This window comes from Diadema setosum, chromosome 8 (assembly GCF_964275005.1).
Source record: "Diadema setosum chromosome 8, eeDiaSeto1, whole genome shotgun sequence".
Lineage (NCBI taxonomy): Eukaryota > Metazoa > Echinodermata > Echinoidea > Diadematoida > Diadematidae > Diadema > Diadema setosum.
Genome location: NC_092692.1, coordinates 28,194,211 through 28,215,282, shown reverse-complemented (window position 1 = coordinate 28,215,282; position 21,072 = coordinate 28,194,211). Strand labels below are relative to the sequence as shown.

General features: G+C 38.1%; 1 protein-coding gene across 1 annotated transcript in view; it reads right to left on the bottom strand.

Moving 5' to 3' along the window:
* LOC140231462 (beta-1,3-N-acetylglucosaminyltransferase radical fringe-like) overlaps positions 1-21,072 on the bottom strand; it is a 101,754-nt gene that overhangs the window by 20,026 nt on the left and 60,656 nt on the right. The window contains exons 2-6 of the mRNA XM_072311592.1: positions 16,281-16,329; positions 13,964-14,006; positions 13,140-13,199; positions 11,534-11,681; positions 7,746-7,828 (exon numbers count right to left, since the gene is read on the bottom strand). Coding sequence (XP_072167693.1) covers positions 7,746-7,828; positions 11,534-11,681; positions 13,140-13,199; positions 13,964-14,006; positions 16,281-16,329 — 383 coding nt within the window. The remainder of the gene's footprint in view (positions 1-7,745; positions 7,829-11,533; positions 11,682-13,139; positions 13,200-13,963; positions 14,007-16,280; positions 16,330-21,072) is intronic.

Below are 21,072 nucleotides of genomic sequence, written 5' to 3'. Positions count from 1 at the left end.
TCTCTTCTACTATCTATCTATCTATCTATCTATGGTTATCTATCTATCTATCTATCTATCTATCTATCTATCTATCTATCTATCTATCTATCTATCTATCTTGTATCTATCATTCTTCCTACCTATCTTTGTCTCTCTGTCTACATACTTACTTATCTTATCATTTATCTGGATGGATACAGAAGAGATCCTGAAACTATCTCAGTCTTCTATATTCTCTGCGTCTACTCGGCACTCTATCTGTCAATATATCTATCTAACTAGGTATAAACCTATGCTGTGTTATCTGTCCACTTTGATATTTTTTTTTCATCCCTCTAATTCGTTCATCACAACCTTAATTCATGACACCTCAACATCTTGATATTATTCATCGTTACCATGTGATTCTTAACAAACTTCCGATTGTTGACAAAATGGCCGAATTTAAGGGGGGGGGGGGGAAGGCAGCAACCCAGTTTGCCATTTTTGTCATCAATACAAGAAATGTGGAGGAAGTTTCTCGGCAGAGGAGAAAGGCTTGGAGGTTTCTCAGGAGTCGGTGTCTTCTGGTTTCCACATCAGCTGGTCTGCATCCCGCCACCTTCTTCCAACAGGTGGCGATTGCATCCTGGCTGGCACCTACCCAAGATGTTCGCTGAGGAGCAGGAGGTCAAAGCAACTCAGAAGAGAAAGATACATAGAAAGAAAGGGGAGAAGACAAGGGATAAGGAGAGATATACCCCCTGTTCACACACAAGCCAGTTTATACCAAAACTCCATAACGTATTATAAAGAATCATTGTATAGCTGACAGACCATTCTGCCGCTAATCTTGACCGTTCTGGAAAACCTCATGTACATGCATAGTTTCCCATTGCACATGTTGTTACTGTTATGCCCTGCCAATGTAGTAGTATATCGTTCTGTGGTCGCCATACATTCAGACATGTAATGGACATGATGGAATGCTGATCTGTTATCAAGTTCTAGTTTGAAATGATGCTCTCTCAATTGTTTCATTATACATTGTGCCGTTATACGTTGTTTCGTTAGTCAGCGTTCAGATGTGTAAATTCATCGTATAGCTATACCGTTTCAGTATAAATTTCTTGAGTCTGAACTCCCTGTGAGTGAGAGAGGGGGAAAAACCCTGTAACCCTTTCACGGAAGCGATGATGCTGTCCAACCACTTGTTGCCCCCCAACCCACCTGATAAGAACCCCTCCTGCATCCTGTAAATCCACTCCTTGTTTTCTCTAGAGTCTACATGGCTTTTCCCTCCACAAAATATGCCAACGTCTGGGGTCAAAACTGTTCTTCTGTTCCTATCATTCATACCTTCACCTCTCCGACTGGCGATCAATCCTGCTTCATCAGCCTGGATTAAGTTCAACAAGCAAACACAAACATACTTTTGTTGGCTCCCTCAGTTTTTCCCCCCAGATGAATTCATCCAATTCTGCCAGCTTGAGAACCATCACAATAGCATCTTTCATCCTGTGCCATACCTGGTTCCATCCTGCACTTCTCTTTGACTTATACATCAATTAGTCTATCTATCTATCTATCTATCTATCTATCTATCTATCTATCTATCTATCTATCTATCTATCTATCGATCTATCTGTCTGTCTGTCTGTCCCTACCTACCTATCTGCCTACCTGGATGCCAATCTGTAATTTCTTTGTCTGTCTATCTATATCTATCTACCTATCTATCTTTCTAGTTATCTATCAATCTACCTACCTACCTACCTACCTGGATGTCAATCTGCATGTCATTTGTACACGGGGCCTATGTATGCATGCATGTATGTTTGTAGGTATGTATACAGAGATTTTTACTCGCACCTGTAAATATTTTTCACCTGATTTCAAATTTCTGTTGCCCCGGTGCAGCGTATGCGCATGTTCTCGCAGTGCGTTCATCCTCGACCATTTGAGGGCAGCACTTTATCGGAAGAAGAAGAAGAAGAAGTGTGTGTAGCTATCATGTATCCATCTATATAGGCCCTACTTGTCTACCTAAATAACGTCTTCTGATCTTTCTTTAGTTCTCTTTGTCCTTTACTTTCACTTCTCACTGCTTGTGTCGACAGTATAGAAGTAGAGTGCAAATCCTGTTTCTTGTGAGTTCCCTTTCCCATGATGTCCTCGTGAGTCATGCAGAATTCCATGGACATGGAAACAGAAAATCATCATCATCTGATTCTCAATTACAGACAAAGAACACAAAATTTTTAATAATGATTGGTACTTGTGGTCCCCGCTGGATGAAGTTCTCCCACAAATTCCTACCTCTGACAGACTGCCACGCCAACATGAAACATACTCCAAATGTTTGTCAGTCCTGCATCCATCCTACCACTTCGGCAGAAACTGAATATTGCTGGGAAAGTGGGCACCAGATAAGTTGGCCTACGCAAGCTCTTCTTGAGAGAGATAAGAAAAATCAAGTCCCTTTCCACAACTTCTGACTCATTTTCCATATATTTCTTTTTTGAGGAAAGCTAGCTGGCTGAACAAGGCTTTTCTCTGTACTGCTCGCTAAACTCGTTGGCAAAATCCAATCACTGCTTCAGCAACTTTCTCAAGGAAGAGTTTGATGTCCCACATGTCAACATTTTAACCTCAGGATGAACGCATGCACGCAACAAAAATGTCCCGATCAGAGGTACAAGTTTCAATCACATGTACAAGAACCAGCAAATCCTTTTTGTTAGATTTTCTCTGGGAGGTAACAATAAAAAACAAATTCTTAGTTTCGTCAATCATCCATTTTTGCGCACGTGTAGGAAATAGGCTACTTATTTCACTTCCACTTGAATACACGGTAGTTTATGAAAAGTCAAGAAACCTCCTCACTATGGCTCGTAGGACCACATCCTTGCTACAGACAAACAAGTAAAAGTAAAGACATGTGCAGCAAATGAAAGAGCAAGAAATTGCAAATAAAATTGGTGATCCCAAGTATCCATCAACGATCAACCAAAACGATAATAATGCAAGAGTCAAGAGCTAACTTTACAGCTATTACTTGCCAGAGAAATATTGTTATTGTAATAATGGTTGTAATTTGTTATCAGAATGACCGGATCACACACACAGTACCTCCAAAACCGTGATTTGAATAAAACATTCTTGAAAGGAGGCACAGATAAATCCTTTGCGTCATGGCTACGAGTGGCCTCTATGCATCAACCCTCAGTATAAACTATCATACTCTTGTTGCACACAGTTCATCGCTGGCAGTGGTTGTAAGGCCACGGAGCTCTGCCTTCCAAGTCATGTACACAAGAATCTACACTGTGATTTGAGTAATTTTTAAATCATTATTATTAAAGAATTCATCTCCAGATTAGAAGTTAAATATGTGATTGTAATTTGACTTCATGATTTTAGTTTGGTCGCACGTGTCTAAAAAATTTCACAATTTTGATTGATTTTTTTCACGAGAATCATCACTCAAATGACAAATTTTCTATTGTGTGAAACCCCTCTTCTGGACAGTGAAGAATGTACACTCCATTATAAAGGTGTGCGTAAGCATGAGCACAAGGCCAAACATTTCAGCAATGCCTGCACCAGATTCCATCATTATCATGCTGTCTTTTACAAAGTGATATCGAAATGTTTGCCAGGTGTATGCATTCAGTGCATGCCACTCACCCCCCCCCCCCCCAAAAAAAAAAGGAAAGGAAAGAAAATTTTATGAGCATGTGTTTGTGAATGATCTCCTCATGGTATCTTTGTAGCCATTGTCTCAACGACTTCCTTCTTTCTAATAAAATGAATCCGAACACGGTGATGAAGACGCAAGTTTCATAACCTCTGGCTTCCTGCGAGCATCGCCACGTGAGCATCAAGTGTCTGCCGGGATTCGAACATGATACTACGCCTCCCTAAACACAGGAACCGACACTTTTTTTTTTTGCATGCAGAGCATCAAAAGTGGCTCTCAGAGCACTTGGCGTTAAAGAGTTTTGTAGATGGTTTTAAGGGAAATAAGAAAGGGAAAGACTTTGGCATCATGTGATAACTTTGTAAAACACAAAGACAAGAGAAAAATCCATTCCAGCAGATTCGCTGGCATGGCATTGCATGCCCTGAGGACAATAGCGAAGTAGTCACTTGACTGTAACATGATACATGCAGCACTCATCTATTGTTCCCTGTATGAAATGACAGTAACTCATGATGTAGCATCTATTCTCAAAACATTCAGTTTCTCCCACAAATCTGCTTAAAATATAAGGGCATCGAACGGCAAATATGACGCTCTTGAAGAAAGAAATTATACCAGAACCACTAAAAATGCCCATAGTTAGTATACTAACATATTCAAATACATCACTGGATCCATATGTTAATTGCCATAATATTTTGCTCAGATTTCTTTTCGATACCTGTTGTTTTACACTGGTATGTGCATTCAGATTTTTTTTTTTTCATTAAACAAATAAATGGCTTCATGTATAGTTGGAAAAAGAACTCATGATTCAACCAAATACCCTAGTTATTCTCAGTTGGACTTGACAGTTGTAAGAACTCCAATGTCCCTGCTCTAAAGTTTTATCACTTGTATGGCAATTACCCTTCATTTTTACAATAAGCTGAAAAATAAAACCACCGAGCTGTAGTGAATTATGACAACAGCTGTTGGTCTATTGCTTCTATCATAATGGCATGGTCATATGATTGACTGCAAAGAATGCAGCTCAATTCTTTGCTCTCCCTAAAGGAATAAAAAGAGGGTCAGAACTGTAGTGCAGGTGTTACTGATTAGACACTGGTTGTTTCAGAAGGATGATTCATGCCACAAAATACTCTCTTCTTTTTTTCCTTTTAACCAACATAGCAAGGACACTGACAAGGCCTCTAGTCAAAAGGTTTGCCAATATTACTCATACGACTTCTCAATAGAATTCATCAGTGGTTGTGTTTGAAACAGATAGGACTGAATTACCATAGGCATACATTCAGCGAAGAGTGTGTGTATGTGTGAGTGTGTGTGGTGTAGGGGATTGGAGTGGTTGCAAATTAGAAGTGATAAATAATGGCTCTATTTGAATGCCAATATGTATTTTTAACTCAAGGAAATGCAAACACTAAAAGTCATCCAATAGGGGGAAGCCCGTAACCACAAATTTAAATCATGCATTCGCATCCCCCCCAATGCATAGCTCCGTGAACGCGACAATGTAGACCGCGCCATCACGCTCGCGATGCTTGGAGTGGCGGAGCACGAAAATCAAAGAGAGCCCGTCATGGGACGTCGACCAAGCCGAACCAAGCACGCTTTCATCAGTCAATGCCTTCAATCGCTCAAATATGCCCAACTGAAAAGAGGCAAATGCAACACAACACAAAAACAATTCGACACATCAACACAACACTACATATTCTCCTCCCCCTGTTAGTAGTAGATTAAGGCTTTTATTTCCTCTGGCAACGCAATTGTATGCACTGCCAATGGTAGTTTGTAATGTTGCGATTCTAAAGGCCACCACTCATTACATGACTTTACTACACTTTACTGGTCGTACGACCTAGCGACCGGAAGTTTTGCATCACAAGCCTTGCCAGTTTACCCGTCGTACGACTGGGTCACAATGCCAGTTGTGAAGATTTGACATGTCGAAATTTTCACGACCGCTCGTGGACTTTTCAGCCAATCATGCTACAACATAATGAACTGGCGCCAGAACAGTCTCAAGCCAAGCTATGTGGTCTGATCGCATAGCGTGCAGAGTTGAGTCGCACGACTGGTCGTGTGACCCGGCTTGCCTCCAGAGTCATCATGCAACCGGTCAGATTGCATAGTGTGTGGTATGTGGGCTTTAGAGAGTTAAAACAACTGAAAAGATGCTGATAGTCATGGCAATAAAAATCAGAAAACAATGACAGACGTATCTGCTGCTGTATGTTAGTTAAGAATTTATGTTAGTTAAGAATAAATAAACTATTGAATTGAATTGAATTGAATTTATCAGGCCTTTTCTGGCAAACTTTAAATTTCCATTACTTTCTCATTTTAGGATAGATTTTGACGAAATCTCTAACCATTTCTGTTCATCTGGTTTCATTCAGTTTTGTTAAATTTAACTTGAACATGGTGTAGAGTGGTGCTTTCATAACCATTTGCATGCTTTGAGTGAAGATTAACACAGAAAATCCCCATAATGTTGTACACACTATTTAAAAGCCTCCTGGCACAGAAAGGGTTAAAGTGGGGAAATCCTACTGCAGGAAGTATAAGGCCTACACGATGGTGACAAAAATTTACCTAAATGGTGCCACCATGATTAGTTTCACAGCCAACATATCTCTCTCTTTCTAAGTTATATTGTTACAACACTAGGACACTAACATCTTCCTCTCTTCAATACACACACACAAAAAAAGACAATAAATCTCTATTGCTTCTATCTTTTGCTAGCCCATCAACTCTACAAAGTTCGCTGCGTTCCTACTCCGCTCTGTTATTTACGACAACAAAAACAAAATAGCGTGCCTCCATGTTATCGGGTCTAACCGACAATTTGTCAGCGGAAGCCATTTACAACCATGATTTCCACGCATGTTAGCGAGGTCAGATAAATAATGAAAACACCTCTTTTTTTTTTGCACTCTGAAAGCAGACATCTATAGCAATCTATATCCACATGCAATTAATCAGGTAGAGTAATGACATGAGCTTATTGTCACACAGAATGAACTGATGTTCAGCTCGGAGAAGGCTATCATTACGACAGACAAAGCTGCCAAATCTGAATCTCGGTAAACTGATTTATCGCTGGCTCTTCTACCCTTCATACATACAGAGAGATCTACTTCCTAATGAAAGTCTGAGCATGGACCATGGTCTGAGAATGCTACAGCTCTCAAGTAAGCCTGGGTGACAGCAGGGAGGTGGGAATAATGATCTACTCACTAAAGTGTAAACACAACCAGACTCCGGCCATGGAGTTTGCATGCTTTAGAATTTTTTTTTTTCAGGATCTTAGTGCAGGGCAAACTTTGTATTACACAACCACTTTAAAGAGATCCTGGTTAAGAGAAAAAAAAATACTATCATAAAAATGATTATGATGAAATTTATCAGACAGGTGATAGGTAGAAGAGATTCTACTTCCCATGAACATCACCTAAAATTGGTCTGAATTATATTCAATTTACGACGATTTGCAAAATATTTTTCCTGTGCATGGCTAGCTGATGAGAGAAATGTTTTCTTGTACCCCCACGTCGAGTCTGGCACTATATCCCAGTGTGTACACTCACTTTCAGCCTCTCACAAGCATAGCAAATTTATTGCAGAGAACAAAAGCTATCATGAAGACGTTGCATTACATAACTGAATGCAATCGACACCTAGGCCTACATGAATTTGATGGCTTCTTATACCTAAACTTTTTTTCTAGTAGCTTTTCACAAAGACAGAAAATTCCCGTTGAACACTTTGCATGCAAATCAGTATAGCAACATTATAATTTTGCTAGGTGTTCAAAAACTAAAAGTTGTTTTTCTACATTCAGGCACACTTGAAACATCTTAGCATATCCCTTTCTCAATATGCCACAGACATTATACATTGTATAAAGACAGATTGTCTATGGTAATGAAAGACTTAATGGAAGGATTTAGTTTTTTTCTCTGCTGGTTTCGAGAGGCACGCACATAATACAGGAAGGATGGTATAAGATATCGAGATGGCATTAGCCCGGAAATCGTTTCCTCAGGCCGCTGAGGATTTCCTTTACCTTGCATAAACCGCCATCTTCATCGCCAGTGATTTGCTGATGCAGAAGCCGGCCCCGCCTGTAGCAAACCAAAACGAAACTCTCTGTGGAGGGGGAAACAAAAACAAAACAAGAAAATAAAATAAAAAAGAAAAAAAAGAGAGAAATGTTAGAGTATTTACGAGTTATGATTTGGTAGTCATCGCAATGTTAGAGGTAGATATTTTCATGTGCAAATTATCATAAAGGTGCAGGAAAGAAATAACAACATGGAACCGAATCAGCTTTCCTACGATCATAAATGTATTAGGCAAGCATAAAACAACGTTTGATTCAACTTCCGTGTTTTGTTTTATTTTTCACAAAAGTCAGGAAGACCGACAACACAACATTTAATCTATATTTTTTACACAAGTCAGGAAGAAACTTTGAACTACAGGCAAGACGATATGCAAGAAAACACAGTGTTTTGGTGTTTTGGTTTTCTGCAAAAACAGCCAGTGGTTATTTTGATATAAAAATGGTATATGCGTCATTCTGAAAAATGACACATACTTACTCTTCGGGACAAAAATTTCTAAGCAAAGTGAAAGGCTTCATATTTGTGCCTCATAACCTCACAAATTTTGAATGAAATCACGGAAAAAGGTCTTTTAAAGATCACATCTACTTGTACATGACTCTTGGGAAAGTTGGTTTTAATTTAGTCTTCAGTATTCATTAATCACACACTCTAAAAACACAAATGTTGAATTAGCATTTAAAAGGGCCGAGGAGTGACAACATTTTCAAAGTGTTGGTTTTCCTGCTAGATTCGACTTTTAAAATGTTATCTTAAAAGTTGGATGCAACACTTCAAAAATGCTGTCACTCCTCGGCCCTTTTAAATGTTGATTCAACATTTGCGTTTTTAGAGTGCAGCCGTAAGCTGTTTGCCACAATGCATCACTCGTACATTTCTCTGGCTTTACACTTCTACAGAATTCACACTGTTGATATCTGAACAGCAACAACACACCAATTGATTTCTTACAAATCCACTTCACATGAATTTCTGGTATGAAAGCTTATCAATAGCTGTATATTGATACCTGCATTGACTCTTTACCCCTGCTTACATGTCGTGATGTTACTTTACAAATCAAAACACTTGATATTCTCTTAAAGGTCCTGCTTACCTTTGGGAGCAGTGATTTAAAAAATGTTACAGATATCACATTTGATGCATATGTTTAGGTAAGTTGCATCACAAAACATCCTACCGTATAAGAATTTTGCAATGAATCCTAAATCATAAGGAGATGTCACTGTTTTTCTCAATAAACCATAACTGTAGACAGTTAAGTCTGGAAACCTTTTTATCATAACTATTGTTCACATTTTGTATATCAAACAATACTTAACATCGATTACACTGATTCAAATCTTTACATTGGTTGTTTCTATCCCTAACTCACATTTTAGAACTATTTTGAAGCACTGATACTGGATTTTTGTTTCATCTGCAGATGGTAAATTATGCCTTTAAAGGACTGTGTTCAAATTGGTTCTACCCATGCAAATAATGTGCTCTGCATAAGTCATGGTTGACAGCAATTTACAAAAGGCAGGTAACAAAGTGCAAAGTTGTCCCCGCATCCTCAAAAAATTTAGACTGTTGATCACATTGGCCTTCAGCGAAAGAGTTAAATTTTTTTTCACATACACGGAAATAAAACCTCAAACGCACTCAAAAATAAACCTACTTACACAACAAATTAAAATCCCCAGGCACTGTGTTATTGTGAAAAACATAGGGTGTTTTTTTTTTTTGTTTTTTTTTTCCTTTCTCTCTTCCTGGTTGCATCAATATGTAAGCTAATCTAGAATATGTCAGTCAAAACGAAAGTAGTTTATCCATTAAATCCACAACAAACAGAATCTACAGTTGATACCTTGTAGCTTTCCATCATGGCATCAATATCACTGAAAACGAGCATTTATGAAGAATTCACTTCCTGGCTTTCAGAAAGATTGAATATCAACTGCTCTCTGTGCGGCTTCCTTTGCTCATTGCGCTGTCACATTACACTAGGCAGACAATCACATCAATAGTGGGCAATGAGGAGTATTTTTAATTGATTATTTAAGGACATATAGATTAATGAATTTCTCCTCCTCCTTCTCCTGATTCACAATGCGCCCCAGAATAGTTTTACTAGACAGATGGAGCAATATCAATGTGATAAATCATCCTCATCATTATTTGATACTCTTTTGAGATTCATTGACCCGAGGTCCACCCATCACCACCATTCAAAAATACCACTGGTATAGTAAACTACGTCAAGTCATATTTACGTTTAAATATTGTGACATTTTGTGCAGTATTTTGCCAAGTGAATGCAAATACACAGTGAAACATGTCACAGGTAATTCAAACTTTGCACGAAATATACGCAAGTGAGATTCGAATGTGAATCTTGTCGCGAAACAGCCCCGATCATACACGCGTGTGTTTCTCATATGACCTATATAAAGAAAATTTGTGTCTCTTCCAACTGGAGATATCCCCACATGCGCACTGCTCACCAGAAATACCATGGTATTTTATGAATGAGAATGGTACATGATGAATATCTGCAGTATTATTGTGGTGTTTTGCCGACGAGAACAGTACCAACAAATTACCACGGTAATTAATACTACGGTAAACCTGCTGTGAATGCAGACAACTAAGCTGGAATGCACTGGATTTATTCTTTGTTTAGTGCTTCTGGGCTATGCCTAATTTACTCATTTAGTTTAAATGCTTTTCATGCAGTGCATAAAATAGAACATATATATTGTAAATACCATAAATGACTTGCCTTATTCACTTGATGATCAATATTGGGATATTCTTATCATTCAGATTTGAGTACTTGCAGCAGAACAAGCATGTTGTTAAAAAATAAACCACTGCACAATATATCGCAGAGACAGTATCTCTCACACCTATAGACTACTTCTAACTCTTTCTTTCTATCCTTCAAATATACCATTAAGAAGACATTCACTTTCCACAGCCTCTAGAGCACAGATCCCTATCTCTGTCTGCGCACACCGGTTTCCTGTTCTAAATTCCATCTTTCAAGAGCCAGCTTAAAGTGGAGATTCCCGCCAAGGAAACCAAGGCGGTGGCTGCAGACTCAATAAACCCACCGTTCTCCCCTGAATCCGTTTTACACATGCTCTTCTTCTTTCTTCTTTCTTTTTTGTTTTGCTTCAAAGCCGTAGAATTGAGATCCTCCTTGATTATGAGGTTGCCCCAAATACAGCTGCATGCACACAGATTTTTATCCCACATGTTTCACTGATTCACATTACACATGATTCTCAATGGATAAAGGCAAGTTGTTACAATGCAGGAGTGTTTCAATTCATTTAGGCCCTACCCACTTCAGGAAAACCATTTAAGTTTTATCAAGTTGTACATGAAGACAGTAAATGCTTCTGAACTTTGTGGGCACTCTCTCGACAAAAGTCTCCAAACCAGGAATGGCGGTTTTTACTGACGTACCTTATGGGGAAAGCGATGGAGGCTTTTTTTGTATGAATGTTTGTTATTACAATGTTATGCAACAATTGCAGTTCACCACCATCATGACTAAAATGCTCATAGCTGATTAGTACGTGTACTTGATATGATAACTGTTATTACTGCAACTTCCAATTATTGCAAAACCTGTACAATGAAATAAACTTCCTGGTTGGCACAATCGTGTATCAGGACCAACCTTTAGTTAAACTGTAGGTCCAATACTGCATGCGAGAACAGTAAAACCTACCTGATTGGAATATCTATCTATAGCCTCTATGGGATGGCTGAGGCTGGCCCGCCCCAGGTAATGGTCCTGGGTGTGATCGTACTGCCTCAGCAGCTTCAGCAGCTCCGGGACGTTAAGGTAGTTATCGTCATCAACGTTACAGAACCACCTGCGAAGGGGAACAGAAAAACAGACAGTATGAGTTTGTGTGGTATAGTTGAACCTGTCTTAGTGACCACCTGTCTATAATGGTCACCTGCCCTATATGACCACTGAAAACAATTTCCTCTGAGAGAGAGAGAGAGCATGTTCTTAAAAGAACCTGTCAATAGCGGCCACCTGTCCATAACAGCCACTTTTTTTCTTCTCCCTTGGGTGGACATTATGGACAGGTTTGACTGTATTACTGTCAGATCATGGTCTATACCAATACCTTATGTGCTAAAGCAATGTCCAAGTAGTATAGCATTTCACAGTGCATGCATAGTTTCATATGAATAGCGTTGATACATCTGTTAAGCAAAATCAAAAGTTGTTATCTGTCTCTAGACAAGCTTATGTCACTACCAATCTTTCTTGGACAATAAATTTTATTACCTGCACAACTCGTATGATCCAGAGTTTATGAAATTGAAAATAACGGTAACAAGAGCACCATATGTCTCTCATGACCAAGGAAATACAGATCTCAAAACACACACTAGGATACTTGTCAACTTTTAGTTTTCAGAGGCTTTCCTGAGATATGGCTGATGTTCTGAGAGTGGCTTTTGAATAAAACTACAAAATGGCTGCACCCATCCACGAACGAATGATATGAGGCTTGCTGCATATGAAGCTTGCTACTTGCTTGAGAAGAAATTGTCAAAGCTGATCCCATCATAATTTTCTTGTTCAAACTGGTTGACTTAAAAAAAAAAAAATGCGACCTCATACATGAACCTTTTACTGGCTCATGAATATACGCAACGTATCTTAATACAGAATGACAAGGATCAGCATTTGCTTTGGCATGCTCACACCTTCTCAATAATATCAAAGATTTTTGCAAGATTGCTCCTTCGTCACTGCCAACTGAACTTTCCCAGGAATGTCCACACAACATAAGATCAGATTGCTCCTTCGTCATTGCCAACTGAACTTTCCCAGGAATATATGTCCACACAACATAAGATCAGGTGGGGCCTATCTCCCCATCATGCTGTCTCTGAGTATGACCCACACAGAGATTCCTTCTTCCCATTAACCCCTCTCTCACAACAGTCCAACTGGTCAGGAGTCAAGGGTCACCAGTTAGGGGAAGACAATTACCCGGCAAGGTACTTTGGGAAAATCAGTCGGGATCCACTTTTCCCTGACGAGACTTATCACCCTATCTCGGTGGGAGTTTAACAAGGTGGCATACGTGCACAAGTTTGGGATCCCCCCTTGAGAAAAAAAAAAGACATCCCTCGGGAGCACTATCTAGCGATGCCTCCAGTTTGAAAAACCCTGCATAGCAACTAGCATGGTCCTGCGTGCAGGCCACAACTGTCTTTCAGTACTGAGTTACAGAATGAAAATATTAAAAATTTGCATAGGAGTGGGGTAGTTATGTGCTTCAAACACGTGCCACACACTTCCGTACCTTTTATCTGTCTTGTAAAACATATCCAGCATGAATGATGTCTTACAGCACAGCGCTAATCTGTAGAGAGAACAAAGAGAGAGAGGGGAATAAAGTATAACAACAAGAGTACAGGTGTTGACGTAATTAAGTTACTGACCTTTGCTCAGTTTCACTTCATTAGGTACACCAGTAACATAGCAAACAATATGACAAAGTCTACTTCCAAGGAAAAGTGACATTGTGTGAGCAAAAGGCGAGTTGAAATTCAAGGCAACAGAAATCAATGAGTGTGTAATATAAGGGACCATAGTATGACATGCTCTACCTACTTTGCACTGTGCACTGAACTTGAATATTTGCCGGAAAAAAAAAACCCAAACATAAAATCCCCTTTTTTGGTGAGATGATATCATATTATCAGATGAAGCAACTTAATACAGAGCAAAAATGAATCTGAAATGTCATTTCATTATCACATGCATTTAGTAGAAATATGGTTGTAGGGTCCTTCTGCAGGGGGAGAGGGGGGAGTAGTGGGAATTCCTCAACTCAAAGGGACATTCTCAAAACCATTACATATTTAAATCATGATGGCACTGGTCCGTATTCCAGAAGATGAAGCCACCAACATCTAAGGGAATTTCATTCAGCCCAGACTGAGGGGTACAATATATCTGACATGATAAGAGCTTAGTACGAGACTAATTGGCGAGTGTAAAAAGCTGAAAAAATTGGTACGGGACTAACGATAGTCCTGGGTCAGAGAAAGTACGGGGTTAAGAAACACAAGTGTAAAAAGGGCTATAGTGCATCTCTAGTTACTCAAATCACTATAATCTCACCTTGAGTGTGTCCCTTGGCACTGCGTATTAATCATGTGACCATCTGAAAGTAAGAAACAAAAGCATCAACAACACAATTAGTGACAAACAGGTGCAGATAAGTTTCTATTTGGCAACATATATGAAGTGCAAGCATTGTTCTCAATGAAGAGTTAAACGTGTTGCCAATTTAATAGCAAAGTCCCTTTCACACCTGCCACTTTCAATCAGTCAATGTCTATGTTACATTGTAAATGTCTACAAGTTGCTATACAACCACTTGCCTAAACAGAAGGCTGTGGTAACTAGGCACCTTTGAAAGTGTCACATCCCAAATACCTTTGGGATTTTATCACTATTGCCTGGACTCTCAAGAAAATAATTCAATCCTTTCAGGAATAGAAATGAGGCAAAAAGAGTTACTTTTTTGTGTGTTATTACTCAGTACAGCAGCTATGTACCAATTTTCATTATATGGACTGTTCACATGTGCCACAATATTGTACATATGTGTGTATACTCACCGAAAAAATGGTATTTTGTTTCATTATATCACAAAAGTTGTGTTATAAAACAAAGAAGTCAGAAAAGTGCAAAAAAAAAAATGTTTTTCACTCATCATTTCCGGACTAGAATTTTGTTTTGCTTTGTGCACTGACTGAACCTCATCAAAGGGCAAGTGTTCACTTCTCTAATATCAAGCAGAGTTTTTCCCATCTAATTCATTTCTTCTTCTTTTTGTTTTCTTTTTTTTTTTTGGGGGGGGGGGAGCAAGTGGGAAGGACATGAGCTTCATAATTGATTTTCCTCTTAGAATTGCCACCATCTACTAGAATACAGAACAACAAAAACTTAATGTTTAGGGTCTAAATTTCACACTCGCTCATTGTATCAACAACAACAGAAAGAAGACACACAAACAGACATACTACAAACAAAACTTGTCCTCTGTAAACAGATCTTATCAGCATTTAGGAAAAACAACAACCACGCTGGGTTCAAATTGAAATAAGAAATAAGGTCCCTGTGAAATGGAATCATTTGATCTCCCCGACCATTCATCTTACTCCAAAGAGGCTGCTATGTAAGGGACCTGGAGTTATCAATCATGTTATTATTCCTTTGTGGAAAAATATTTGAAAGCAAAACTAATACCAGGTAAGTTGTATCCTCCTACTGAGAAAAACAATTTAGTTGGAACCACAGGCCCTGAATTATGATACTTCAGGAAATGAATATAAAATACGTTGCACATCAAAGGAATGTGTCAATATGCCAACATTAAGTTTATGAAAACTTAATAAGCCTTGCACAAATTTATGAGGGCAAAGCACTCTTGTTGACAATGCTCTGCGCGAAGATCTACCAACAGATGAAATTCAGGTATGCTGAAATCTGTTCACGGCAAAGTCACGTTTGTGATCAAGTAGAGCACAGCAAGGTAATTAAGCCATCTGTTTGCCGAAACGATGATTGTTGATCACTCATCTGTAACTTGAATCACTGCCAATGCTAAATTAACCATTGCAGACACTCATTTTGCATTTGTTTGTCTTTTTTCTTTCTTTCTTTTGAATTCTTCCTAAAGTTAGAGACCCAACAGCTCCAAGGCATTGAAAACACAAACAGTAAATGCCACAACAGCAGCTAACAAACATTCTGGCAAGCAAACGCAATGTTTTCAGCAACCTTGGCAAAGTCACGACCGTTGTTAAGAACACATTCTACAATCAACAACAACAGTCAGTTGAAAAGTTTTGAAAGGTAAGGTAATACATGAAAAAATATCTTCTTAAACTGCTATGCACACTACACAACCACACAGACACAGACACACACACACACAAACACAAACTAAAACAGATAATAATTAGGTACCTCGTAACACCGAGCAATACAAAAAGCAGAGGATTAGGAGAAAACTACCATATTTTAATGCCTCATCTATAAATTCATCAAGAGTAATAACATATCAAAGGGGTTGATGAGCAAATGACAAACAGGCACACAAGGAAACTAAAAGGACTTTAGAATGCATGAAAAGGTAAATGAGCATAAGGATATCATGATGTATTTAGATATCATTTTATATTTTATATGCATATATTGAAAAGAAAAATACAGATCTGAGCAATATAGTATCTAAAGATTAATGATTGATAAAAATATTTGATGTCGAGCATGTGCATCCTTTAACAGGTTTCCATGGAAACAAAAAACATTAAAGTTTGATGAAAAATACCCTTTTGGAAATTAATAACACAACTCAGGGTCACATTGAAATCAAGGAGGAAGCATTAATCAAGTTTGTCTGGCAAAGGGGGGGGGGGATACTTACTTGCTTTCTGCTGAAACTCTACGTCATCAACGTCAGTGAAAAAGTTTGTCTGCAAGTAAAAATAGAAAGACAAATTTTAAATGAAAAAATGCGAACATGCACTGTAAATGATAGCATAAATTAGAAATGAATTCTTAACATCAAACAAACCAAAGAGTGAGTAGCCTAGGCATATCCTGTGGAAATAATAAAGAAACAGGTAATGTAGAAAATAAAAACCAGGGCAACATGACCAAAGGAAGATGGAAGATATCTTTCATCTCTATCGCTCCACATCATCTGAAAACTTCTGATTTGCTCTGAAAGTTATTGCATGCTACCTAATCCTCTGCTGAACCATTTACGAAATATTCTGACCTTTCCATCCATTCCCCAGAATTTTCCCATGGCAGCAGAAATTACCGGAGGGAGGAAAAATGAACTTATTACATCCTGCCATGCTCGCAGACCACAAACCCAACTCTTGATAACTTTCTTTACCTCCAAGAAGTAAACACAAACAACTCCTAGCTGTTCTTTTCTGCTGTATCAATCAGATCACGTTGTCTGGGAAAAGAAGAAATAATCTGGTTTTCGTTTTTTTTTTTTTTTTCCTTCCTACAGAGATGATATAAACAGAGTGATATAAACAGAGGAGATACCCCGCTGTGATATCGCAAGGTTCATTTTTCCTTGCGCGGATAAATACTTCAATCCTACAGGAGCTCACTTAAAAGCATGACCTCAATCAAACACGCAAATGTTAGGTTCACAATGATGTTTGTAATCTTTGATGACTAGCTTGTAGGTCTTTATTAAAACTACAATGTGCATTCACATGACACCTAATCTTTATGATTAAAGTTTCGAGGAGAGCCCCACTCAATAATTACACCACAGAACCGGAAGAAATACATACATGCAGCACAAGAGATAAACCCAATTAATTTGTACAGTAGTGTACAACATGCACTGGAGGTTGACCCGGAAGCTCAAGGGGATTGGGGTTGATGGACAGGTCATGCCAACTTTCGAGTTTGTTGATTATCACATCAACACAATGTTAAACTATGGTCGGGGACTCCCTACGGCACATGGATAGAGCATAAACCACAAGAAAACTGTGCGGTTCTAATCATCGACTTTCCAATTGCTATCTTTCCAGTACATCAACATAGGGTTAAACTATAAGCTAATCGTCCAAGTTTAAAACTTCAAGCTAATCTTTAAGATTAGGAACATCGTGTAAATGTAGCTATTGGGTCATTACATCAGTACAAAATCTTGCATAAACATACAACAACAGCGCTGCATTTTTTTTTTTGTGTCTTTCAGTAAAATGTCAATATCTCTGCCATAATTTGATTGCTATTGTCTAGGAAGATAAGGAAAAGGTTGTAAGGAAGTACATACAATCTGCAAACAGAAGTACATCTCCAACAATTTCTCCTCATCAGTAGCATCTGAACGCAAAGTGAGAAGAAATTCCAGGGTCCCATTTCATAAAAAGTTTATATGATAGCAACTCTTGCTGGAATGGCAATTGTTATAGTAACAACAAGAATCCAGCTTCCTGATTGGCTGTTGCTACTGGAAGTTGTCATTCCAGCAAGAGTTACTATCCTAACATCTTTTATGAAATGGGGCCCTGTACTTCTCATTTTAATACAAGGGCTAACTTTGGTATCAAAGGTTTTATGGCTTTATACATTCAACCTTGCTGAAGTTAACCTTGCATAAGTTTAATAATCGTCTAAGTCAAAGGTCTTTTCTAGTCCTCTTCTCTTTATACTCTCTTGATTTTAATCCCTCACTTTAAGTCAAATTTTCTCTAAGTCAAAGCTATTTCTTCAGTCTTCTTGACTGAGACAAGGTTGACTGTACTTTTGAATTTTCTATCCAAAAAAGTGAGAAGCCCCTGGGAAAATGAAATTGAATGAAGTCATCTAATTTTCTATCTTGTACCACACACATTCATGTTTTCAAATCTTTCAGAAAACTCTAAAAACAATAATCTAATTGTGTCTCCATAGCAGTCAAGTGTGAAATTAATTTGTTACCTTGAAGCACATCTACAAAAGTCAATCAAAATTCGAAGCACAAAACAAAAACTTTTTTGAATAAAAAAAAACAATCAACAGAAAGACAAAAAATTAACAACATGCTATCAGATCAATAATCTTAATTACACTTGATTTTAAAAAGGCAAAGCCTGCATTCTTTCTTTTTTATAAAAAAGAAAAACAACCAAAATATGTTTTTCACGAACTATCAAGATTGTTTTCTCAATTTGGAAGGAAAGGGGACTTCGCTGCCTTTTCATGATCACCAGACTGTGAAATAATTATGCATTCCATTATTTGTTTCCCTTTTTTTTTCACCAAGGTGCGAAGATTAAACATATCACTCGCTCTGTTCGTAGCCCCCTGATTTGCTTCCTGTTGAGCGCTCTTCAGTTTGGCACAATTAGAATTTGCACGATTACACATTCCTCTGTTAACAATCTTGACTGTGTTGGACCTGAACAAGAGGGAAGAATGGGTGGGGGATGTAGGGAGGGGGGAAAGAAAATATCTTTGATAAATAATCACACTTCTGGCCAGAAAAAAAGAAAGAAAGAATGAATGAAATAATTGACAAACCTTGAACTCTTCCACCTATTCAGATACAAGGGAAGAGCCAAAAATACCCCTGCACCATACCTTCACATAAACACCATTCTTCTATTCATCCTCCCCCTACCCCATTTCTCACGAACACACAAAGTAAGATTCACAGACAACATACCAGACAAGGAAGTAAAGAGAATATTGCAGATATTAAAAGTTTGACCCTGAAGAATTCCTTGCAAGTCCTTATTTCTTTCAGATCATTCTTGACGAAAAACAGTTTCAGAGCAGTTTCAACACTTGAACTCCAGCACGGGAGTGGCCCAAACAAACACGCTGATTTTGCTTTCTGTGAAATAATCTGGGAACAATTTTCATTTAAAGTGTGTCTGCATAACATACGTTACAACGTGAATAATTGATGGCACTCTTTAAGCAGTCACTTGAAGGCTTTTCAACTTGTCGTGTTGTCACGACTCAACCCAATCACCACATCATGACAATCAAAATGTTCCGCTCCATTCCTGGCAGATCGCACCCAAACCATCACAACAATGTTGCAAAAGACCACGATTGGGAAGCCATGTCTTGATCTGAGAGCGATAACTTGCTGCGGACCTCTTTATTGGTATTAGCCTTGTTCAAGGCGCATCACATCTCCCCCCTTAAGACGGGAAGTTATGGAAGAACTTTCCGGTCAAACTGCAAACAGTCGTTACAAACATGTTCCGAAACACAATACATCAAAATGCACAGTTGTGTGTTCATACACTAAAGTGGATTCTTCACATAAACAAGCTCAGACTTATGAGCCTTATCAAAACCTTTCTTGAGCGTAGGCTAACTGTCTAAATATAGACCCACTACCTGCTCGGAACAAGCATGTGCGTATACGCGCAAAACTTTACAACCACAACATTCCTTCTTTTCTTTTCTTTTCTTTTTTTTTTTCTGCTTGGTCATAAATCATGAAGCATGTATTCTCTTTAGCTTTCCTGAAATGCTTATGAGTATCAAATGGCCAAACATTTCAACACCTAGTCGAAGTCTAAGAAATGCTGCTGGTTCAGAACAAAATACACTGTACATGTACATTGTACTTGTAACATGAAACAATATGCCATAAGTATGGACAGATCAAACTTCTATCTTAGCTTGATGTGCATATGCTTGAAAAAAAAAAACCCGCTACACATATCACTGAATAACCTGCATACACTAGCTAATAATCATGCAGTTTGCATAATGAACTTCACACATTTTTGTTGTGATTATTGTGTATGTCACCAATAATAGAAGTAATCTTCCATTCACTATACTTATTAACCATTTTCACATGGTGAGCTTATAGCAATCTGACCTTTGATGAAAACTGACATAACAATGCGTTCAGCTCAACTGTTTGGTCTGACAAACATCTCTACATTTCTAATTTCTTGACACTTCTGTTCAAATACTGTAAAGCTTTGTTCCTCAAGACAATAAATGCATGTACAGTGACTAGCGTATAGCAAAACAATGCAATTATGAACACCTGTTATACTCTCTCTGTTTCTGAAACAAGATATCACATGAATATAACCTGGTTATGTCTGTACACCTGTATGGTCTCATGAACCTTACACATTCACAACATTATGAATATCATAGTGTCATAATTTCACTCAGTCGATATCTATGCTATGGAAAATGTGTATAATTGGTCAATTCTGTGATGCCACAAATTCCAACTCTTGCAGATTAAGCATTTGAAAAAAATGCAACAACAGCTTTTGTGTGCTTGTGTGTGCTTTTTGCAAACAGCAATGCAACTTAATTTGCAGTTCCAATTAATACAATGTCTACATTATACCCTGTATCAAAATATGCTGTATTACTGAAAACCCCTTTCTTCACCATATAAAGCATAAAACATAGCAAAACTCATGCTATATCACTTGAAATGATTTTGCCCTGTTTTGGTGCAAAAATCATGACCATTTGGAAAACATGCTGTCTTTTTCCCTGCAGACAAGAACAAAAAGAATAAATTAAAGCAGTGTACACAATGTTTGTGTCATCATTTCAAAGCAATCAATAACACTCTTTCTTCAACATGAGAAATATAATTTTCTTACAAATGCATGGAAACACATTTCTTTTGTCTCGTATTGTTCATGTTTCCAAGTCATTACCAGTCTTATTATCTATGGATAATAAGCACA